At 35.6% G+C, this 25,909-nt stretch overlaps 1 protein-coding gene across 2 annotated transcripts in view; it reads left to right on the plus strand.

Annotated features, from left to right (window-relative positions):
- Positions 1–25,909, plus strand: part of Zdhhc8 (zinc finger DHHC-type containing 8) — a 110,116-nt gene that overhangs the window by 73,473 nt on the left and 10,734 nt on the right. For both annotated transcript variants that reach the window (XM_090389390.1, XM_090389391.1), the window contains 3 exons: positions 10,656–10,828; positions 20,046–20,148; positions 23,149–23,385. In XM_090389390.1, coding sequence (XP_090245516.1) covers positions 10,656–10,828; positions 20,046–20,148; positions 23,149–23,385 — 513 coding nt within the window. The remainder of the gene's footprint in view (positions 1–10,655; positions 10,829–20,045; positions 20,149–23,148; positions 23,386–25,909) is intronic.

Below are 25,909 nucleotides of genomic sequence, written 5' to 3' on the forward strand. Positions count from 1 at the left end.
CTCTTCACTTACTAGATTTTCTGGGAAATAGTTGATGTGAGAGTGTAAAAAATATACATTGACAACTCATGTTGCAACACAGCTTCTTGAAGTTTGCCAACATATTTTCAACTATATTCTTGTAGTCAGGATCCTTGTTTCCTAAGAAAGACTTTCTCAACAACAGATCTGAAGCTAATCCATGCCTGTTTTTCTCTTTTATTCATAGTTCTCTCAAAATCTGGATCCCCCATCAGTGTGCTAATTTGAAGCACACTGGTGATCAGTGGGAATTTAGTACAAAGGTAAAGTGTGTTTCATTGTCAAGTGGCACTAGGGGTTCCCCCCATCTCAGCGTTGCTTGCATTGTGATGGGTATGCCAGTTTACTGGAAATGCCACAGATTTAAAAGTGTGTGGATATTGTGCATGTGTGGTGTCGTGTATCATTGTTCATCTGGTCATTTAGCCACTGGACCCCTAATGCACAGAGTGAGCAACTGGAATGAACCCATGTTTATTTCCATTGTGGAGCAATGCACCTTTGGGACTCCTCTTTGATCATTCAATAAAAAGTCTATTCTCTGCTGTGTGGGACTGTAACTAATTCCTAAATAGTTCATTGAGTCCTTTATATTACTGCAAAAAACTAGAATTGTCCTCATAAAGGTAAGGGACTAGCTCTCATTCTCTGTGTCTGTACCATGATAAAAAGTCCCGTGTTCTAGAAGATTTTTTGACTCAAGTCTAGAACCAGGGTTCTGCAGATTCCTTTGGTAAATTTAAATCTCCTTCCAGATCATTGAGTTCGTGCTATGAAAACAGTTGTGGGCTGGACTATCTGTCCAGGCATGTAGATTTCAGTTTCATCTTCAGAAGCTTCACTTTCAGCACTCTCTGCTGCTACATTCTCTAATATAAGTGGAGAGCATGGAATCAGCAGGTTATCTCCATGTGGGACTAGTCTAATGGCAGGTAGAATATTAGGATACGTGGTTCCCTTCTTACTCTTTTTGCATTGTATCCTTCTACGTTAACTAAGGAAAAGTAACAGTCATTACAGTGGGTTATAGACTCCTGCCAAATCATGGGAATTGCAAATGACTTAGCCTTCTTTTTACCATTTTCCCACAATCTCAATGCTTCGACACAGGTTTGGCAAACTTTATGTGCAGCCCATTGTTTATCTTGGTCACAGAGTTTCACTCCAAAATAAGCACAATACACATTTTTTTACAAATACTATAATATCTTGTCTTTGCTTGAGGACTACATAACTTCCACAACTATAACAAAAAGGTTCAGATTGTTCAAACACTTGTATGAAGATAAGTGTTACTCACTTTTCAGCAAAAGTTTTACACGATAAGTGATTTGTGAAAAAACCACATGTGATAGAAAAAACTAATAATATTTCTGAATATTTCAGCATAAAAAAATTAGTTAAAAACAGCTATTAGTTTACAAACATTGAAAACCATGCAGAGTGGTGTTATAGGTCTCGGTTGGTTTTCACTTTCCTGATCAGCTTCTTACTTATGTTACCCTGTTGATATTGTGATGTCAGTTGGCCTATTTTTACTCTCATCTCTTCTATCTTCTGTTGTAGGGTTGTTCATTCCTTCAGATTCTGCTATGGCCTTCTTCTGTTTCCACTTTGGCTGCTCTTGGTTATAGTTCTTGTATTTGGTGTTCCTCCTTCAGTTCTGGTTTGATTGAGTTTATTCATTGTTCGTTGTCGTTGGTACCTCACATCCTGCTTGTTTTTTGTTTTTTTTTCCCCAAGATTGCAGAAGCTATCAGATTCTTCATGACAGTGGTCTGTCTCTGGTCTGCTATTTGCTGTTCAATGACCTAATTTTTCTGTATGATTCCAAACTGGAAAACTTCCAGAAGTGTTGAGAATGTTCATTGCATGGTGGCATTAGTATATAAGAAGATAGTAGAAAGCATTGATTATTTTGTGTACCATTTCAGTTTGTACAGAACAATCCAGTGAAGCTGTGTTTTATAGCTACCAACTCTCCCGATTTATGACAGAAAATCTTTTTTTTTTTTTTTTTTTACGCATTCTCTTATTCACACTGGTTTTTCTTCATCTTCTCACACACAAAAAAATAATAAAAAGAAAAACCTAAAGCTTTGCTATATATTTATGCGTGAAATTTCAGTATTGACTGTCATATGATGTCTGAATCTACACTGCATAAAATACAGTGAAACTTCCCTTTAACGGACAGCCATTGGGAACGAGAATGTGTCTGTTAGAGAGAAGTGTCCGCTAACAAGACGTCTGAGAGAGAAAAAAAAAAAAGAAAGAAAAATCGTTAAACATTTAATGTAAAATTAAATTAAAATGTATACAGATTTTGAACAATATTTTTGTAAATAATATACAATTACATACACAAGAGAAAGAAAAATCGTTAAACATTTAATGTAAAATTAAATTAAATTATATACAGATTTTGCACAATATTTTTTAAATAGTATACATGCAATTGTGCTATGCATATTATGACTTTATCTTAAGAAAAATACATACAGTAATCACTTATTTTCTTCTGCACCTTCTTCCGGCTGATAATTTTGTTTTCAACATTTGTTTGGAGTGAAGAAACCATCGAAAGACCTTCAGTATCTTCTTCAGCGGTGAAAAACATTTTTAAACGATTGATTTGTATGAGTGCTTCTTCTATTTTCATTGGTGGTTCGTCGTTAATGTTCTTCGACAGAATGACCTCCTTCCATTTCTTCATCCTCATGAGGAACTTCTTGAAAAATATCGATGATAATGTCGTTGATATCTAGAGCACCATCTTCTGTAGTGAGGTTCGAGTCTATATCTTTGTAGCCAGGGTCACTTGTAGCGGAAGTATCGTACATTATCAATATATGTTGAAGTTCTTGTTCTTCTTGGTGCTCCACATTGCTGTTCACAACTTAAATTTTTGTGTTTGAGAAGCCAGACTTTACAAAACAGTTCACGACAGTTTGTTTTCTAATTGCGTTTACTGAAGAGGAAATCCATTGAATCGCATCTAGGATGCTGAGTTTCTTTGCAAGGTCACTCACACATTACATCGTTCATGTTTGCAATGAGTTGTCTTAAAACACGTTTTCTGTAGTGAAGTTTAAAATTTTTTATTATCCCTTGATCCAAGGGCTGACACTCTGCAGATGTGTTTGGTGGCAGAAAAACGATTTGAATGGTACAATTCAATGTGTGGGTGAGATGCAGCATTATCCATGAAAAGAATAATTTTTCTGTTTTGACGAATCATGTTTTGGTTAAAGTGACTTATCCATTTGTTCATGATTGATATCTCGTGTCATCCGCGCTTTTTTATTAGACTTCCACTCAACATTCAAAAGATTCAACGTTATGCCCTTGAAACAACGAGGATTTTGTGGTTTTCCTATAACAAGAGGTTATTTAAAGTCTCCCAGCATATTTGTACACAATAGTACAGTCAAGTGTTCCTTAGAAATTTTTCTGCCCTGGCACTTTTCGTTTTTTAGACTCATTGTTTTTTCAGGAAGAGCTTTAAAAAACAACCCTGTTTCGTCACAGTTGTAAATATCCTTAGCTTCAAAATCACGACATAAATCTTCCAATTTGACGGTCCACTCTGTTACAACCCCAGTATCAACAGATCCACCTTCACCACTTACGGTTTTCCAAGAAATTTTATGCCGAGTTTTGAACTTGTCGAGCCATCCCACAGAAACTTTGAACTCATTTACTCCCATAGATTTCGCAACCTCCAAAGCCTTTTCCCTAATAATAGGCCCATTAATGGGAATTTTTTTAGCACATGTGTGACAAAGCCACTCATACATAACATTGTCAATTTGAAGTCCAACGGTTTTCTGGAATGATTTTTGAACCTGATCATTTACGTGTTGCCAAAATTGTTTGAGCAGCTCATTTTTTTTCTTTAGGATGTCGCTTACCTGCATCTTCCCGATTTTGAATTTTGCAGCTAGATTGCGAACACTATTTTTTTGCCGATCATACGCATTAATGAGTTCGACTTTATCTTTTAAAGTTAAATGTTTACGAGAAGACATTGTGCACTTCACACGACACTGAACAAAACTGAAACTCAAAAGACAAAAGGCCGACAAAATTCCCCCCCCCCTGCACACACCGAATTCATCAGAAGTTTTACACGTGCCTTAAAATTCTTGAAAAAGGGTTTAGAACCGCGACGTAAACCTTGATAAAATTCAGAGAATCGGAAATAGAAAATAAACACACGATTGAGGCAGTACATGGAAGAAACGTTCCTAGAAAGGGCGCCGTGAGCTCGCCCGCTGTCCGTTATGGGGAGATCAAATTAAGTGCTAATCTAAACGAAACAGTGCAGATTGCCTGTCCGCGTCCATTACAGAGAATGTCCGCTAGACGGAAGCTGAAAACACGTTAAAACCAATAGAGGAGAGTTGGGGAATTTGAAAATGTCCGTTGTAGAGAGGTGTCCGCTAGGAGAAGTTTCACTGTATATAAAACATGCAAAATAAAATGTTAGATATTCTGTAATGTTAAACTGTATTTTCTTTGTATATGTGGCATGAAGCAAAATTTAATTTAACAATTACTTCAGTGAAATGCCAAAGAAATATGATGTACTGTTTAATAAGATGTACCCAAAATTATACATTCATTATAAAATCAGGAAACTATAACACATTTTCTTTGTGTGCTATTGTAGATTTTTTTTTTTTTTTTTTTTTTTTTTTTCAGTTTCAAGTGGCAGGAAATGCCTTATAATTAGACATCTTTGATCTGTTGATACAAGAATCAGGAAATCTTTGTGTTGATGGGTCAAAAATATAGAATATTAGAGATTGTATGAACCAGAACTATAATGCTCAATACATTCTACGTTGATATCAATATTTGTTAAAGAATAAGAGAAGTTTTCCTCAATATGATATGTAGAACACTTCCGTATGATACTCTCCAGAAATTAAAACAAAAACAATTAAAAAATCGAAAATCTTACATTACAGTAAGAAATAAAATAAAAGTAAAGATTTTCAATTTTTTAACTGTTTTCGTTTTAATTTCTGGAGAGTATCATACGAAAGTGTTCTACGTATCATATTGAGATAAATTTCTCCTGTTCTTTTATAAGAATATTAGAGAGTAACAGAAGACTGGATTTAGTATTTGGTTCAAAATTGGGGTGCACTTTCTGGAATTGGAAATAATATAAGTGATTGAGGAATGTTTTATTTTATTGTTATAATAATTATATTTTCCCCTAACCGATGCAGAATAAATTTGCTTCCTTGTATCCTTTGGTCGTTATAAAACTAATCCTGATACAGCAAACGTTACAAGGAAGGTGTGCGTGCGCACGCGGACAGGGTGAGTAGTAAGTCACTTAGCAGACTTATTTCAAGAGCTAGAGTGAAAATTGCTTTACATATAATTTATTAAACAACAAAAACAAGATCAAAATTGTAACCACAAATACAGTAATCTCCTTTTATAGTGCTTTTGAAGAGACCCGCCCCCCCAGAAGTGGGGACGCCCATTTCACAGGATTTTACATTGGACTAAAAGGAGGATAGCACTTAAGCGGAAGTTTATAATATAAGCTCATGTTTATAACACGGCATATATATTTTCCATTATTTTTTCAAATTGCTGTTTACATGCTTTTATCATTATCACCTGATTAATTTTGGAAATGCTTCAGCAGTGAATGAATAAAGATCTTTTTTTAGTACAAAGTAAGCATCAGCAAGACTGTATAGTGTCATGTAATATTCAATAATAAGTAAGATAATCTCCATGTTAACATTATTTTGATTTGTATGTTCTTGTGGTATAGTATGCAGAGCAACATTTTTGAATGGGGCTTTTTTATTTTTATTTTTTTTTTAATCTGAACCAGTTTGAATATATCAGTGAAGGCACAAATGAGGAGGTGGAGAAATGGTATGAAGAAAGAATGTGACAGTGCCAAGGAGTTTGTAATACTGATCAGTTTGTTATCAACACTTAAAAATGAAATAAACATTTTGCAAAGCTGTGGTGGAAGCATAACTTGGAAGAGACTAACAAGAATGTTGTTTGCCTTTTAATATGGTTCAGTCCCCCATTTTTATAAACTTTGCTTTGAGGCAAGGCTGAATCATATGGGAAAACAGCTTGTGTTTAAAAACTTAAAACAAGTACTGGGTGGTATACTTGTGGCAAACAAAAAAAAATAATAATAAATAAAAATAAAATGAAATCACTTAATGTTTGTGGAGCATCAGTAAACAGCAACAAATATGAAAGATAGCTGTTCAGATTGCTGAGTTTGATCCAGAACTATATCCCCCACCAATGATGTTTTTAATGGACAAGGTGTTTTTTTTTTTTTTTTTTTTGTTTGTCAGACAAAACATCTACATTCAAAAGTGAACAGTGCTGTTGGGCTAATGGGGACAGTCTGGAAAAATACTATAGCACTCATTGGTAAATCATCAAGGCCAAGGTGTTTTAAAAGTGTTAAATCTGTACTGAGACTACGAATGAAACAGATCAGGGTCGTCATTGAACCATATGAAAAATGGCTGACAAAAGTTTGATAAACAAATGAGAGTGCAGAGAAATGTTATACAATTTTTTTTGCAGACAATTGTTCAGTGCACACTGTTAGATTCAGTTTAACATCAAAAAATACAGGTGAATGTCCAAAATCCAGCAACCTTGGGGCTTGGAGATTACCAATTTTTGATAATAAATCAAACAAACATGAAATCATTTGAGGAAGAATTAATACTTCTACACTAAATATATCACATGATATGATAGATTAAATTGTTTTTATTGAAATGTCAGTTAAATTAAAAAGACCTCAATACCAACACCCAAACAAATTTGGTATTGTTTCAGGAATACTGTTTCCCATTGTCAAGCCTATAAATAGGATTATGATAATAGCTTAAGTTAGAAGTATTTAAAATAAATAGCACACTATGTTAGTGTCCAGATAGCTGAAATTAGTAGTTAACTGCATAAAAAATAATAGCCAAAGTGGAATGAATAATAATGATAACAAGAGTAATAATAGTTGCCATTAGAAATTAACTGCAAAAATATTACTTGCCAACCGGGCTAGCCAGGTGGGTAAAGTGCCTGCCTGGGCAACCCAAAGGTCACGGGTTTGAATCCCGCCTCGGGCTTGGATCAAAGCACTGCAAAAAACCTTGGGAGGTGCATTATGGCCACAGAAGCCGATGTGCCAACAACTACCAAAAAAAAAGAAAGAAAAAATATTAGTTATACAGGGTGTTTCAAAAGTGATGGTCAATAATTTAAAGGTGAATTGTACAGACTACAATATGCAAAAAAAGCCTAGTGAACATGGGTCCTTAAGTGAATTGTTTTCGTCATATTGCACATTTCTAGTTGGGATCCACCACTGACTTGTTTAGGACAGGGTGAGTAGTTAATGACAGTTAACTCATTCTCTCCCTTTCCCCTCTCTCAATGCTCTGAGATGTAGCAGGCATACTAGTACTTGTCAAATGATAGTCAACGTGGAAAGAGGTTACAGCAACGAAGAGTATGCAAACATGCACTTCATTTATGGTAAAGCCAATGGCAGTCCACTCGAGGCTGCACGTTTGTACCAAGAAGCATTTCCCCCGCCGAAGGTCCGACAGGCACACATTCATCAGGGTACATCGACGCTTTAGAGAACATGGGCGCTTCGCACATGGAATACGAACAGGTAGGCCCAGAAGCATAACACCTGATGTAGTAGTAGTGGCATGTGATGCAAGAAAGCAAGTGTTATGAGCTTATGCAGCATCAGCCAAAAAAAAAAAAAAAAAAAATCACACCATTCCCTCCAAATGCCTGTCCAGTTCCTCCTTAAATTTATTTAACCTATAAACCTATCAACAGATGGAAGTTTGTGCCAGCAATTAACCACCCGCTGGCTAAAGGCAAATTTCTGCCCATCTATTCTACATCTGTCTTTTCTTAATTTGAATTTATGTCCCCCTTAGGTTTGTAATCTGAACAAGCAATGCATATACAATCAAAAAATGTATATACAGATAATTAAATATATATATTTGATAAAATAAGGACTTCATTTGACAGCCAGCAGACTTTCTATTGCGAATAAGAGTATATTGTGTTTACTTTTGACAGTCAGCAGTTGTGGTTGCTGGGAAAAAAATATATAGATACAAAACTGATGCTAATATGGAAGTCTTCAAAAACATTAAATTAAATTAAATATTCTTCAAATTCTGAAAACAACTTATGTATAAAATTAAATTACCAAATTTTGCAAAAAAAAAAAAACATGCACGAACATTCATATTTTGGGTTATTACAGCTCTTAGCCAATTTTTGGATGTTTTACTTGTATAGTGTGGGGTTTCTTTCCCCCCCCCATATAAAGTTCACCCCACAGTTTGAGAAATGTTCCAGATTTTTTTTTTTTTTTTTTTTAATTCTTATTGGCACCCTGTTATGAATAAGTTCAGCATAAAATAAACTGGAATGATGACTTAGTTGATTTCAAGCTACTGAAAGCATGCAGGCTGCTTAACCAAGCTTGGCAATAATTCTCTGCTAAAACAGTTTCAAATTGTTTTAGAAAAGCCAGTTTTAATCATGAAGGTGAGTGTCTCGACTCGACAATTGAGGAGCATTCAGAAGAGCTGGAACAACCCAAGGAATGCATATTATGATTTTAATAGCTTTAACATAGTCAGGGCAGGAGACAGAGGGTTGTGATAAATGGTTATTTCTCAGATTAGGTAAATGTAAGAAGTGGGGTTCTCCAAGGATCAGTCTTGGGATCACTCTTGTTTTTGCTTTTCATAAATGACATCAATGAAGGGAAAGAAGGCTAAATTTGCAGGTGATGTAAATATTGGTAGAGTAGTTAATGATCACTGCCAAGCAGAGCTTCTTCAGAGTGACCTAAATAGACTTCAGGACTGGTCAGAATAGTGGCAGCTAAGATAAGTCTGGGGAACATTAACCCCAAAATAACTTATACACTTGGTGGAGTTGAATTAAAGTCAGTAGTGGAAGAGAGGGACTTGGGAGTTACGATACGGTCAGACATGAAGTTTACTGAGCAGTGTAGACAGGTTGCAAGGAAGGTCCATGGTATCCTATTGAAGATTTATCGAACATTTGCTAGTAGAGATAAGGATGCCATAATCCCATTATATAAAGATATTGTTAGACCACACTTGGAATGGAATACTGTGTTCAAGTATGGAGACCACCCCTAAACAAAGACATTGAGCATTCTTGAAATGGTCCGAAGACGGATAACTCGCCTGGTGAGATCGGCAAAAGGGCATCCACATGAGGAAAGACTTCAAAAGTAGGTTGCACCACTTGGAAACTAGGAACCTTAGAGGACTTTATTGACTTTATTGAGGTGTTTAAGGCTCTGAGAGGCAAAAGTAAAATGAATGAGGATGGAATTTTCACGGTTATAAATGATTCTAGAACTAGGGGCCTTAAAATCAAGTTACCGGGGGAAAGATGTTTAGACTGGGTTGCAGGAAGTTTTATTTTAGCCAGCAAGTTATAAATTACTGGAATAAGTTACCTGCATGGATGGTAGAGGCTGACAGTTTGGCAAAATCCAAAGGTCAGCTGGATTACCTACAGGTGGAGGGAAACACATAGGTTGTCTATTTCCTTTTTGTTTATTATTTATTTTATTTAATTTTTTATTTTTTTTTTTGCTTGTGCAGCATAAGTCTTAGGCTTCCTTGCACCATATAGCCATTACTAATGTTAATGTTATGAAAATTTAGGTCACTGGAGTTTATTGATGATCAAATAATAAGGGAAGGTACTGTCTCTACTACATGAGATAGTAAAAAAGAGGATGAAGTAGAATAAAAAATTAGATCCCAGCACAAGTGACCCAAGTATGCACAGCATACTGTTATTCTTGAATGATAGGGAGGTTTCTCTCTCTCTCTTACTCACTCACTCAGAGGGTAATTCAGGAATTTTTTTTTTTTTTTTTTTGGCTGATGCAGCATAAGCCACAGACTTCCTTGCACCATACAGCTAATAATAATATTCTTATCTTGTATAAGTTGTTGATATTTATTATAAGGATTCTATGACTTGAATACATTTTTGTCATTATTGAACCACAATATAAAATTTGTTTATCCAATTTGCTGTAGCTCTACCTAATCAAAAAACCAATCTTGGATAAGTAAAATTGGAGAGGGAGTGCCCCTTTGAATTTGAATTATACAAGTTTCACTGTATCTTTACTATGTATATGGAAGAACAGTTATTAAAAATAAAATTGATGATATTGGATCATAGCTTAGAGAGGCAAGAATTGAAGATTTTAAATTCCATTTTGAAATTTTATAGTTCATATGAGACATCATTTAGGACTGATTTTTATCAACCTTTCAGTTTTTAAGGAAATTATTTTTCGTATTTTTGTTAGAGCATCTTAAAATGGTATAACAGATATTCTTAATTTCATGTTGGTTTATCATGCTCTGGGTGTTAATAAACCAGATGATGATACATGATTTCATTAAAAATAATTAAAATTGTAGTTTTGAAATATAACTCATTTATTATGTAATATGTGATTTAATATTAATTTCATTTTGTTTCTAACCTTATCTTGTAATTCTCTATTTCAGACTTTTGATCATCACTGTCCATGGGTGAACAACTGCATCGGCCGCAGAAATTACCGCTACTTTTTCCTTTTTCTTGTTTTTCTTAGCATTCACATGATCTCAATATTTTCTTTATGTATTCTTTTCATCTTGGATCACCGTGATAAACTCCAGGAACGAGATACTATTGTTACGTATCCTTTACTTTATATTTAATCATAAAAAGTGAATATTATATACAAGGGTTGTACTGAAAATAATTTCGGCAAAATAAAATGAGTACATTTATTTTGCATGAAAATGGAAAGTACAAAAATAGAAACAGTCTCATAAATACTGGAACACTTCCTTTCTCTTCCCACAATCACCAGAAAACTCCACTCATTTCTGCCACTGCTGGAGAAGGCTGAAAATACATACCATTGTGGGTAGAACTTTTATTTTCAACTTTTACCCTAGTTGTATTTCACATGTTTTAGTTTCTCAAAACCACACATACACACTTTGACTGCATCATCATCCTTGTAGTGCGTACCCCTCACGTTTTTTCAAATGTCTGAACAGGTGGTATTCGAGGGGGTGGGGGTCAGGCCAGGACTGTGAGAGAATGAAGAGTACTTTCCATCTGAAGTTTGCAGTTGTCTGTGTTGTTTGCTATGCTCTGTGTGGTGACGTGCTGTTTCATTGAACAGAAAAAAGGCACGGTTCCCCTTATATCAGAAAATTGATTAATATACTAAAAGACTATCATAAAAATTTTGCCAACTGTGTGGGTTTCCCAGTGATGAATTTAACAGGAAGTCATATGTGGTATCATACTGTTGAAGCAACTGTAACACATATCTGCATTCCTATTTTTGTTCATCCATAAGTAATCTGGGAACACAATGGACAAAATTTTTGATATTTTGAGCCCATTGTCATTTTCTGTATGGCAGGTGTCTGATGCTAAATCCCAATGAGATTTCCCTCAGCATTATCATTTGGCCCAATTTGATGAGTGCATTGACTTTCTGCTTGTTGAGTTCATTTGCACCTGTTTTCAGTCAGCTGGTTAACTGAAATGATATATTCCTATCCTATGCTTCCCAGTCATCTGACATGCCAGCTCAGCATTCTTATTGGACAGGTTAACTGCCAGGGATAGATAGATAGTTTTGTTAACTTTCGGGACAAATAAGTTGTTTCAAGAAATATTTATGTTATAACAGGTGATTCATAGGATCAGTGGAGAGTAAAGCAAATAGAAAACATGATTGGAGTGTTGTAAAATATTGGAAAATGTAATAGGTTTGATATGGAACTTAGTACAGTCCAATTTTTAGTAGTAGGTATTTTTGAACAAGAAAAAAAAGCCTTAGTTACTTCAGTGCCTATCCAAACTAGCCTTATCCATGCTCAAAGATGTAATTTTGCACAAGTGCATCACACAAACAAGATTTCATCATAACACTTCTTGCTGTGAAATACTGAACATTAATAATGGTTCCCAAAGAATTCTTTATCTGTAGATTTACGTTCCAACTGAATATCACTTTAGATTTTTATTTTATTTTATTTATTATTATTTTTTTTTTTCCCCATTTTGAAACCAAAACTTATAAAGTTTAAAATTGGTTAGCAGTGATTTTTCATATGCAAATTAAAAATTCATAGGCTTTTGAACATTTTATGCAAAATTCTCTCTTTATGTCCTTTGTTTCACCAGATATTAAACTTTAAATTGCCAGTGTTCTTTATTCATGATTTGTGTTTAAACCCTCTGACCATCCTGATGAAGTTCAAAAGCAGATTCAAGTGTAAATGGAGTAAGTGGCTGCTTAAGGTCTCAGAATTGCTTGGGGGAGGGGTTACTATATATAAAGGCATATATATACACTATAATACACACACATATATATATAATACTATGATGTGTGCGTGCGCACGTACATTTAATATGAAAGCTGCATTGTGATCAGGGCTATTGGCCTGGCAGGTGCTGCTACCTAAACAATCACAGCTTGTTAATCCCCTATACAGACTTGCAGACTGTATAGTCTGCAAGTCTGTATAGGGGATACAAAATTTGATACTGTAATTAATGTGAGGGCATTGAGCGGACTGTGGTTCAAGCTCTTGTGACTGCTAGATACAATTAATGATTGTTATTACTAAATTACAGTTGCTCAGAGCGAAACGGATACAAAAATATAGATTGTGACAGGTTTAATAATAGGAAATATACATATATTAGATTAGATACATACAAATATCGGTTGTTTAGTTAACCTTCTTCAGTTGAAATGAAATGAGAGTTAGAATGGAGGCGTGTACTGCCAATCTTGTACGTGAAGTGCGTGGCTAATTGTTTGATGTATGTGGACGTGGCCAGCGTTTGTCAATGGACAGGATCGTTGCTTCGGTAATAGGGTGGACTTGACAACCACTGTTTTTAAATATTTTCTACTTATTGTCTTATTTCAACTAACTATTTTACTTAGTGTTGTGCTTTCAGTATCTACTGCTGCTGAGAGCCAAGTGTGTCTCTCAACTGTGGTATAATTAATTCTCTGTTAAAAAAAAAAAAAAAAAAAAACAGTATTAAATAATTTTGTTTGTAGATATAATTTTTCTGTACAGGAGGCTGTTTTGTATGTTTAACTTTGACATAGTTAATTGTTAGGATTTTACTTTAATCTTGGTCTTATTTTGACAGTTGTATTCTGGATTTATTTTTGCTGCAGCTGAATACTAGGATTGTTCTCAGCTGTGGCTACTTATAGCCTTCTCTACGAAGTTTATTCTACTTAGTGTTGTTTATTTAATTTCTGCCGCTGCTGCATGCCAAGTGTGTTTCGGCAGTGGCTTTTCATAATTTTGTTCATAATTTCATAATTTAGTAAAAAAAAAAAAAAAATTTGTTGAGTAGGTGATGGCGATTTACCTAGATGTTCCTGCCTGAAATCTCTCGGGTGTTTTAGTTCCATTAATTTTGTATAGTCTTGTGTCTCTGGTTGATTCTTATGTAAATATTGAATGATGTACTTAATGTCTTAATCCGGTTTTAGCTACAATTATTTTACTTACTTAAAATATGGAAATTACCATATTACTGTATAAAAATTGTAAAATTGCATTTTGAAAGTCCACTCTTTTATTGTCTCTTCTCTTCTTTTTCAGAGGGCGTCTCTTCTTAGCCCTCTTCTTAACTGTCCCCCTCCCCCTCCCTAATTTCCCTTTTCTCTCCCTCTATTTCCTTTCACATATGATGCGTGCATCAATATAGTAGAATTTTCCTGGCTGCCTCCACGTGGCTAGGGATGGGAGTCCGGTGGTAGACGAACTTTTGTTCTGCCACTGGACTGCTAAATGCCAGGAGCCAGCATACAACACACAACATAACATGCACTTAACACTACATTAAAGGACAAACATTTTATTAGATCTTTCTTTTTCTGACCTATCTTCAAAAGTTAAAAATTTCTTTTCTTTACCTTCTCTTTTTTTTTTTTTTTTTCTCTTCTTTGCTGGCTCAGCTTAAATGCTTTTAGACGACACAGCGGCATATAGGGGCAACCCTGGTAACCGCTCTATAAAACAATAATACTTGAATACTTGTTCCTGTTCACTGAGGTATTGGAGCATTTGATGTTTAACGACTCCAACCAGGCGTGGCGCAGATAATGGCGGGACTTATCCACAATCACATCGCGGTGTGGGTCAATGTCGTGGTGGGTTGCCCAAACGCCTTTCCAAACACAAAAGAGCAATCCGCTTAGCGGATGTGAAGCACTCAGCTATTGCCGAACACGTTTGGGCAACCCACCGTGACATTGACCCACACCGCATTGTCGTGATTGTGGATAAGTCCTGCCATTATCTGCGCCGTGCTTGGTTGGAGTCATTAAACATCAAATGCTCCAATACCTCAGTGAACAGGAACAGTGGTTGTCAAGTCCACCCTATCACCAAAGCAACGATCCTGTCCATTGACAAACGCTGGCCACGTCCACATACATCACAGCCACAGGCTTCAACATCAAACAGTTAGCCATGCACTTCACGTACAAGATTGGCAGTACACACCTCCATTCTAACTGTCATTTCATTTCAACTGAAGAAGGTTAACTAAACAACCGAAAGCTTTTATTTGTATGTATCTAATCTAATATATGTATATTTCCTATTATTAAATCTGTCACAATCTATAATTTTGTATCCGTTTCGCTCTGAGCAACTGTAATTTAGTAATAATAATGAATCCAGAGCGCACAGGCCTCTTTAATCATAGTTAATGATTGTATTCATCATCCAAATAATAAATGTAAACTCTTCTGCCGTAGTGTAAGCCAGAACTTAACAAGAAAACAGTTGAAATGCTGCAAAGCATTTCCAATTTATGACAAGAAGACACTTGGAAAGCTGTCTGTTTATTGTCTCAAAAGTTTTACATTTTGTGTCCATGAGCAATTTACATCTCACTGTTCTGTTAATTTTTTGTAGCTGTTTGTACTGTGGTTAGTTTCCTGTGACTATGTCTCTAAAATGCTATGGTCACATGCACAATTTCTTGCATATTGCAAAATTGTACACTATAATATACATCCTCCCCACCCAGTGGTGCTATGGAAAAGGGAGTGTCCACTCTGAGGTTCTATTAACTCAGGTTTATTGAAGTATTATTTACAAAACTTCCCTTCAGGAACTGTTGTTTCCTTACAGGGAGTTTAGTTGTACACTGCTCAGTGTTGCTGTTTTTAACTTTCAGTCAGTTCTGGTATACATATTGTTTGTGTATTGTTGTGTCCCAGCAATTGACTTTAGTTTACATGTAGTTCTAACTTCTCTTTCTTTTTTTTAAATGGCCTTGGAGATCAATTGTCAGCTAGTGCTAATAACTTGAATGAAAGCTGTCGGAAAAATTTGTAATTGGAACCAAATTGGAAATCATAAAAAAAGATTGGATTTGGGAGAGCATTAGATTTACACTGCATTTAGTGGTTTCGAATTAACAGCTTGTAATATTGAAAATTAACAGTATTACAAGCTGTTATTGTAAATAATGTGAATACAATATACATGGTTCCATAATTTTAAAATAAATTTTCTTGCATATTCATTTGAATGTATACAGGTAGCCCTTGTTTTGCGCTGGTCTGATTTGCGCTGATTCGCAATAGCGCCGATCACTAACCACGGCGCCATTTTTATTTATTTATTTTTGCAAATTTTTTATAAATTGAAAGTTTAAAATCGTCAGACAAAATTTATCGGCATTATACTGTGCTATCCACTGGTCACGTGATTTAGGACAATCTGAGGCAATCGGCAATTAGCACATCCGTATCAGAGACGAGAAAAATTCCTCCCTCCCCCCCTCAAAGTAACCACTCATGGATGCGGGTAGTAAAGGTCAGTGTGGTGAACCATTCAGTTGGTTGTTGTTTACGCTATTTACACGTGTTGTAAATTTATTATGCTAGCATTTTTTTATTAATTGTGCTATTAATAAATTAAATAAAAATAATAGTGATATACGTGTGCAGTTTTTGCCAATCGTGGTATAAAGTTTTTAATTTAATAGAATAAAGAAATGCCATGTCTGGTAAAAGAAGTTCATTGAATCCTAGTGCAATATTCGGAGGATAGAATCTGATGAAAGCCACCCTAATGTGTGTAGGGCTATGAATATGCCTCCATAGACTATTACTACAACTATGAAGAATGCTAATAAAATAAAAAATCGATGCAAAGTGGTAGGTAAAATTTTTGGAGCCCGGAACCTAACCCTGTGATTTCTGATTGACTCCGTTATATAAAGGGTTCCATTTGCACCTGTCCCCCCAGGAACCTAACCCCGATGTAAATCGAGGGCTACCTGTACTGCATTTGTTTTATTTTATAATTTATATATCAAGTTTTAAATGTTTCTGCTAAATTTAATATTGTTATATAGGGAAATGGTGTTAAAATCTATTAGAAATGCTGGTCACACCAACCGGTTAAAATTATTTACATTATTTCCTACAGATAAATCTTCCCCACTTAACACCAATATGCTTAGCACTGTTTTTAAGCCTCCAGTTAAAAGTCTTAGTAGGGAATGCCTGTAATACATAATGGACTACACTCCCGGTGACAATACTCATGGCACAGACAGGCCACAAACATATCAGATCAAGCTTGTAATCAAAATGTGGCAGTCTAATCTATGCAGTAATCATACAGGGGAAGTTGTTTGCCCCCACCCACACATCTTCCTCTCTCCCGGATAGGAAAGTTGATTCACACATTCCTTTTTGCTGAGGGCTATGCTCCTCCTATGTGTGAGAACTGCTACACCATTTTAGCAATCCTATCATAAATCAGTCAAATGCCATGATTTTATAGATAAATGACATTTATCTTTTACTGCTTTTGATCATCTCACAATGGCCATATATCAACAGATTTTCCATTTTTAAAATCTTTACACCTGCTTAAACATACTTGATATCGTACTTTTAACTCTTGTGTGATTTTGTTTTATTTCATATATACATATATTCTTTTGACATGGTTGTAGTAAATAAATCAAGTTTTATAAAGTAAATTATTATTAGCATTGGAATCTTTATCAGGTGGATTTATACAGCTGGGAAATTTAAGCCAGCTGGAGTTGGGAACTTTAAAATTGCCAAGGAGAGTTATTTCACCGTTGAGAAAGTTAGACTGAAGAAAGTCAAAAAGGTTCTAGGTGATTTGTCAAGTTGGAAGAGTGATAGGTGCAAACAAGTGACTGAATAACAGAATGGGTTAAAGAGAATTTAATCCAGAGGAGATCAAAAAGGGAGATTCCAGATTAGGAAGTTTCTGATGAGCAATATCAGTGTGGACATATCCAGAAGTATCTGGATATATCCACACTGATATTGCTGCTGAAAGAATCATAGAGTTAATAATTGCAACAAATGATATGAGTGGTAGTTGGGGCAACCAGTAATTCAGATTGTGTCAGAAAAATTAAGTAAGGCTTATAAATGGAATGGCATTATTGAGGTTGGACCTGACACTATATATTTCTGAAATGAATTAGGAAGATTTTGGTTGCCACTATAGCCTTTTACCTTGGACTAATAAACTTATGTTTACACCCAAACAGTTAAATGGAGTGAAGTGTTTTAATTTCTAGTTAGTCAGATCAACATGCCTCTCACACGAGAAATTAAATTAGTTAAATTTTACAAGTTTTCCTGCTGTTTCAATTTTGGTTGTGACCAGTGAAAGGAGATAAGGAAATCAAAAAAAAAAAAAAAAAAAAAATTTTATATGTATTATTGAGAATTAATTAACATAAGAACTGAGCTTAATGGTTGTCGGCGGTTTTTTTTTTTTTTTTTTTTTTTATGAAAAACCCAAACTCGAGAGGTATTAGAACCTACAGTACTTAGTACCATGCTTGGGTTGGAGGTTGAGAAGACGAAAGAAGGTATTTGTTGACATTGGACTTGAACTTCTGTAGACTGTAATTTTCAGGAAATACGTATGAAGGAAGGTTGTTCCAGAAAATGGCAGTTGAATGAATAAATGAGGAAGATGAAAAGTTGGACAGTAAATGGATGTTGGCTGGTGGCGGCACGTGTTTGGACTGTTTTGAAAGAGAGAGCGGGAATTATAGAAGCCAGTTCAGAAGAACAGTGCCCATGGAAGTATCTGTAGAAGAGGTGTGCAGCAGAAACAGTACATCTATGAGAAAGCGAGTGGAGAGACTCTATTAGAGATGAATCATTAATTAACCTAATTGCCCTCTTCTGAATGGAATCAAGAAGCTTGAGAGAGGTTTTGGGGGCACCACCCCAGATGTGGGAACAATATTCCACGGCAGGGCGGATTTGCAATTTATACAGAGTGAGCAGCTGTTTGGAAGAAAAGTAACGCCGAGAGCGAAAGAGAAAACCAAGTTTTTTTTTAGATGCAGAGGAAGCAATATTTGTAATGTGCTTGTGCCAAGATAGATTAGAAGTCAGGGTAATCTCCAAAAGAGATATATCATTTTGCCTAGAAATCGGAGTGTCACTAAAGATAAGCATAGGAGCAGAAGAATCCTTTTCGCGAGATATAAGACAAGACTGAGTTTTAGAAAGGTTGAAATCAACTAAGTTGTCTTTGTCCCACTGGAGAATTACCTGAGATCGGCATTTAAGGAATTGGTAGCAGATTTTCGAGAAGTTGAAGCTGATTGAGCAGGACAAGGTTTCTCAAAATGGAATGCAATGTGCTATCATCGGCAAAACTATGGATAGGATTTCCAGTCAATGGAAGAAAGTCATTAATATACAAGAGGAAAAGAGTGGGGGAAAGAACTGAACTGAACCTTGGGAAACACTGGCATTAGTGGAGAAGTGCGGAGACAGAGAGCCATCTACCATCATCCTCAGTGAGCGATCAGAGAGAAAACTGGATAACCAATTACTAAAAACAGTTTGCAAACCATAAGATGGAAGCTTGTTTAGAAGACCTTTATGCCAAACACGATCGAAAGCCTTTGAGATATCAAGAGCAACTACTTGTATTTCACTGAACCTTTCCATTGAATTAGTCCATAAATGGGTAACATAAGCCAGAATATCACCAGTGCATCAACACTGACTGAATCCATACTGGCTATCGTTGATCAGACGGAAGGTTTCTAGGTAGTTTAAGAGTTGGCAGTTAATTGATTTCTCCATTACTTTAGAAAGAGTAGAAGTAATTGCAATGGGACGATAATTGGATGGAAGAGATTTGTCACCCTTTTTTAGCAACTGGCTGGATATGAGCAAATTTCCAAACAGAAGGAAAAACACCTTTGGAATAAGAAAGTGAAAAAAGGCGGCAAAGAATGGGAGTACGTTCAAGAGCACAGGTTTTGAGAACAAGTGGAGTTAGTTAGCATGAGCAACCATAGGTTTGCAAAGGGCAAATAGTATTTGCCCTTTGCAAATCTGTATCTGTACAGCTGCATATTTGAATGTTTACATTGCCATAAAAAAGTTACATGCCATTGTGTGAAATGTGCTACTGAAAATTTGGCACAGAATAAATGGAAATTTATTCATTTAATTAAAGAAAAGTATGAGATATTTCTACAGCTTGTTAAAAGTGATGTTGATTCATTTGTTTTTCATACTGTGGCTGAATTTTGTGGATAAGAATTCATGGTTTTTATCCTCAGCGCTTGCTTTGTAATTAACAGTCGGAAGCATTAAGAAATATTCAGAGGCAAAAATGTCCACTTAATATATGAATGTAAGTTCATGGTATGCAGTTTAAACACTAAGAAAGGGTAAATATTTGAATCTGCCTATGCATTTGGCGTTTGATATGCCCTGTCTTTTTGAGTAAGATTTGTTTTACTTTAAAATTTATAACCTCGTTCACATATATGTATTCCTCAACTTTTTTGTATAGTATGGTTATAGTGATTATTATCACGTTACTCTTCATCCCTATCCTGGGTCTTACTGGGTTTCATGTTGTTTTGGTATCTAGAGGGAGGACTACAAATGAACAGGTTAGTAGGTTATGTTTCTGTGTTTTAAAAAAATATATAATGTACAATAAATTTCTGTTACAGTCACCTTTGAATCTTGAATTATGCCATTATACTGAACATTTGTTTTAATATTATATCTGAATAGATAATTGGTTCTAAAAGATCAATTATTTATTCAGCTAAGTTCTGTCCTGCCCTTCCAGTATACACAGGTAGCAGTTCTGCTTTATTGTAACTTTGCAGTGGCAGTGTGAATTCTGAATATCTATTCTGCTAATTGCCAGCGCTGGAATTAATGGCTTTTCCTTTGTCTGTATCTACTGGTGTGAGTATACCCAAAGTTGTACTTGAGTAGTTTGGAAGTGACGTGCTGTTTATGTAGAGCCAAGTGAAACAGTCTGATAGTTAAGGAATTATCTAAGTCATTATATTTGTTTGCATTACACTGAAACCAATAATAGCAGCATGAAGTGCTACGATTTTTGGTTTCAGTGTAAATGTAAACACATTTGGGTTTTTTTTTTTTTTTTTAAATGAATGCTGGTGCTACTGCAACAGAAGTTAGGTACTCTATTTTAATTATGATTTATATAAAATAGTTTGTCTCCATTATTATTTATGCACTTATTTAATTGACAAAACATAACATGCACATACATTGGTTTGAATTTGCTCGCATTTAATGGTTTTATAAACTCTAAAATGGAAGTGACTAATAGTTTCATGTTTATATTTTATATAAATTTTTTTCCAAAAAAAAATTAAAACTTTGTTTAAAATAAGTATAAAAAACACATTTTTAAGTCATAAAAAGTATACGGTAAGCAGAATTCATAAAACCAAAAATTTTTTTCAGAAATAAAAAAGAAATTGGTATGCCTGTCAGACTCCTGCCATTATATTTGTTGTAATTGTGAGCACCACCATTGCTTTTAGTTAAATATTAAGTTTAATAATAAATAAACAAAGGGAGGACAAAATAAATTCTCTGTGAAATATATCGGTTTTATTGCCTATTTAGAGAGTGCTTAGTTAGAATTGCATTGCAGACTGGAAGAATTCTTAAAGTCATCTTCAGTTAGTGCTATACTTAAAATATTAGAGGATTAATTTCCCAAATGAGTTATTCTGGATTTTCTTGCCTGCACAATTTGCAAATTGACCTGAGAATATGCTTAAACAGACAAGTGTGCCTGCATGTTCTACAAAAGTATATAATTTTTTATAAAAAAGATTATTTTAAAAATCATATTTTATTTGATGAATCACAAATTTTGAAATGTTATGTGTAGAAAACATTAATTTGTTGATTCAATCTAATGTTTAACATAATTCTGACACATTCTGCTGAATCAGCAGCCATCTGGAATCTATGAAAACACAGCCTTACTGTAACAACTCATCCACTTGCATTGTGATCCAATATTTGATTTTCTTATTTTTTCTTCTATTTGACCATTATCCTTCAGAAGTGTAGATAATATTAGAGCTGGGGTTGGCAGCTACACCCAAGACTGTCCCAAATGGCATTACAAAACAGTTTCATTTAATCATAATGGCATTGCCATGAAAGTTACTTCAGAGGACATGTTCTTATTTCAGTCGATTTCAAAGACCCAACCCTTCCTGAGTGCATTCATAATTTCTCTGTACATACTCTGATTTCAGAAATCCAGTGTTGGCATAGATCACTCTATTAGAGTGAACAAATCACCAATGCCTCCACACCAGACTGTACCTAACTCAGCGCCCCCAAGACTGCTGATTGTTGGTTTAGTTGCATGTGATGCGGGATTGTTTTGCCACAGTCAACAGTATTTTCTCTCTCTCTCTTTTTTTTTTTTTTTTCTCTTTTCCCTCATAATCTACAGCTTTTGGGATACTGTTTTTACTTTGTACAAAAGTTAACTTCATTTCTCTATTCCTTTGTTAACACTTACACACTGCTGTTGGTTGCTTTTGGAATGCTGCCTACTTTGGTCGTGGTACACCAGTTCGTGTAGTGTGCTTGTTCCACTGATTTTTTGTCATGTGTATTGCATCTGTACAGGTGGGTGTCTACGTACCAATTTGTATATTATGCTTTCTGAAAAAAAAATCTGGTTAATTGAAAGTGTGGGAGGGGGGGTTCCCCTCTCCTGTCTGAAATTGGCTAACTACAGCCTCAGTTGAAAAGGCCTGTAAGAATTCCTCCATTGTGGGAGGAATTCTTAAAAGTCTTATCAAGCCTTTTCTTTTAAAGAGGATTTGAGCCAAAACTGCTTCAAACAAGTAAAGTGTTAAACCCACTGTTCTGTCATGGGGACTATTATATGATTATTCCAGATTAGACTACCAAAACCAAAGTTATTTGGTCCTGCAGTATTTCATGATTTTCACGAATTTTTTTCTCTTCCTAGACAAACATTTACACTTTGGCGGATTTTTAAAATAATTCGTTATACTCATTTTTTTGCAAAACTTTAAGTGAAATTTATGACATGCTGTTAATAGGGGAAGATTGACTGGGACCTGGAAATACTTTTGTTATAGTGAAATATTCATTAAACTATTCTTTGTAGCTGGATTTACCCTATCTCTTTATGTGTAACACTGACAAATACACTAAAGGCTGTAGCTTGAAAATACTGTTGATGTTGCATACCTGTATTAAGTTATCATTTCGGTGACTTACAGCATCTTAAAAATGGATCATTTTGCATTTCTAATTATTTGTTTGCAAATTTATCCACTCAACTTAATTTTATGGTCTTTGTAGAAATGTTGCATTCATTAAGTGACAACATCAATACCTGAACGAAAGGTTCATATTTTGCACTCATTTTGTGTGTCGTATCTGTGAAACTGGATGTCTTCAATTATTTTGGAGTAATTTGCTTGAATCATGATTGTAATGCATTTGTATCAGTGGTGATTGTAATGCATTTGTACAGTTTATAATACATTTATAATACACTGTAATATGTTTTTTATATTTTCTAATTAAAAAATATACTAATTAGTTATTTTTCATTATAGGTAACAGGGAAGTTTCGTGGTGGGTACAACCCATTTTCTAAAGGCTGCTGCAAAAATATATGCCATGCGTTATGTGGGCCTCAATATCCTAAATACAGAGGACGAAAGAAAAGCTCTAAAAACATTTCAGTGCCTGCTCCGTCTGTATCTGCACGTATGACTGAGAACCAGGTTAAGATTTACATGGATAACAGCAACACATTGCGTACCACGGGTAATACTAATGCTTACAATAAGGTGAGTTTCTTTTGCCAATTTCTAATAGTAATAAATTTCTTTATTCATAGAAATATATAGGGACACGATTCCCACTACATGCATCCAAGGAATCTAATGATTAACTGGACACTATGTTAAGTGCATACAAAACTATGTAGGTACATAGAAAATACATAGAAACTGCTAATACCTCATTTTCATCAACATTAGCCAACAAAATCAGATTTGAATGAAAGCTAATGTACAATTTGAGCTGGTTCTTCTAAAATAGTGATTGTACAGGGCTTATATTGTATTATATAGTTATTATATAACTATATAATACACATCAAGACAATCTGGAAAACTTTCGCTGGGAGTTATTACTAGTTCCGCTGATAATTGCAGGAATGTTGACCACACATGAATATGGATTTGTGCTTTTCTCCTCTGTAGGCCTAATCTCTGGACTACAGATCCAAATCAATGTTGGCAGAGTTCAGCGCACCAGTGATGCTGTTCGGAAAGTGCCACTTGAAGGTTGAGAGCTTCCGCAGGTTAGAACAGAGCACTGGAGGTTTTCTGAGTGCTCTACCCGGGATTTTCCAGCCTACGATTTCCCAGATGTTGATGAAGTCGAGAACAGCAGAGCACAGATTAAGCGTCATTGTGAGCTTCCTTGCATATGCCAAGTGCTGGGCTAGGGTGTATCTGAGGTTTATACAGAGTTGTGATTTTGATGTTGTATAGCCCAACTGTTGGCCCACTTTAGGACCCAGAATTCTAAACCCCAGAGTGTCTACAGACTGGACATAGGAGCAGCAGACTAAACTTCAATACCATAACTGATGATGGAACTAAAGTAGTAGAGGAGAAATTTTCTGACTTTCCTTTTGCACTCTACAGAGATATATAAAGTTTCATACCCCAGAAAGCCCATAATGCTCTAGAACACAGTTGCTGGATTTGTTCCTTATACATTAGGTTTTCGTCCATTACCATTCCTAAGAATTTTACTGAATGAGTGGTGATGAGAACATGTTCCGCAATGGAGGGCTATAGAGAGGCTGCTGGATTGAGGTCTGCTTGTACTCTAGGTGGGATGATATATTTGGATTTTCCAGGGTTTGGTTTAAGCTCAAAATAGGTGGCATATTCACAGAAAGAGAACAAATATTTGTTCAGGATAACTGACTTCGATAATTCCTTTGCCTGGCCTGGCGAGGTGTTAGCAGGGCTTGGGAGGTAACATACAATATCGTTGACATAGGCCATAAACACAGGTATCTCATTCATTAGTGAAATAAATATCGCTGAATAAATAGCAGTGCTGAAAACGATCCACTTTGGGGAATACCGACTTCCACCTGTCTTGTCATGCAGTTCTTCCCTTGCTGGAAGGTAAGAAACCTCTTGGATAGTAGATTTCTGAGAAGTTTCAAGACCATTACCTGTGAAACTGTAGTAGTTCTCCAGGGGCCACATAAGAGGCTTAACTTGCACTGAGTCAAAGGCCACTTTCAAATCCAGAAAAACAGCATGAAGAACATAGCCTTGCTCCCAGCACTTGATAGAGGTTAGGAGCCAGGCAGAAAAATTAGTAATGCATTGATCTGCAACAGGTGGGGATAAGTAAGCTGCACATACTAGCAACTGAAATCCACTGACTAGATAGCAGCCCAGAACGGCCTCAAAATCACTACCAGGGTATGCCCAAGGTTGATAAGAGGGAACTTGTTGCCTTTGGCAGATTAAAACCTCCTTTCCTGTTCACCATAATAGGCTGGTATCTGAGGTTTGTGGTTAAAGGTGATGTGTCCATGTTGTCACAAAGCCAGGTTTCAGTAAGGATAACAAAGTCATAATCCACTTAGGAGCTTGTCAATCAGAACACTAAGCTTGTTCTTTAGGCTGCAGATGTTCTGCATGAAGAATTTCACATGTTTATCATTGGTGACTTGATCTCGATTAGGTTTCTAGGGTTCCTTTCCTTGAGGAGGGTGGCTGATGAGAGTTGGATACCTCTTGAGCAGGGTGGGAACTAGGACCCGACCTACCAGTAATGTGCACTTGTATCTGGCTATCAGGCTTGATGAGATTTGCAGGATTTACTAGGCATGGTGACTGCTCTTCTTTCATCAGGCTGAAAGAGATAATCTGGTTTGCTAAGTATAGTAAAAAAACCTTTTTTTTTGCGGTCATATGGATAATTTTCAGACCATTTCCTCGTTATTTCTTTTATTTGTTTTGACATTTTTGTGGAAATTAGTTGGTTTTAAATGTATAATTTTTGTAAAAAAAATTTTTTAAATTACTCTCTGGGTGGTCTCCCCCCATGTTTTTTGACAGCAAAATGGATCCTCTAGATGGGATCTCCTCCCTACTCCCCTGATTTGGCTTGATCTGACTTTTTTTCTGTTCCTTAGTATTTTTGAAAACTTCATTGAAAGGGACACATTTAGGGTCTTTGGAAAAGGAGTTGCGCAAATGAAGGTAAACACAGACAACGAATTTTAGGGTTTTTGCGTGATACTCGTTCAGAAGCCCAGCAAGTAAAGGGCAC

The sequence above is a fragment of the Mastigoproctus giganteus genome, unplaced genomic scaffold (assembly GCF_048544385.1).
Source record: "Mastigoproctus giganteus isolate SK-2022 unplaced genomic scaffold, ASM4854438v1 scaffold_15, whole genome shotgun sequence".
NCBI classification, from domain to species: domain Eukaryota; kingdom Metazoa; phylum Arthropoda; class Arachnida; order Uropygi; family Thelyphonidae; genus Mastigoproctus; species Mastigoproctus giganteus.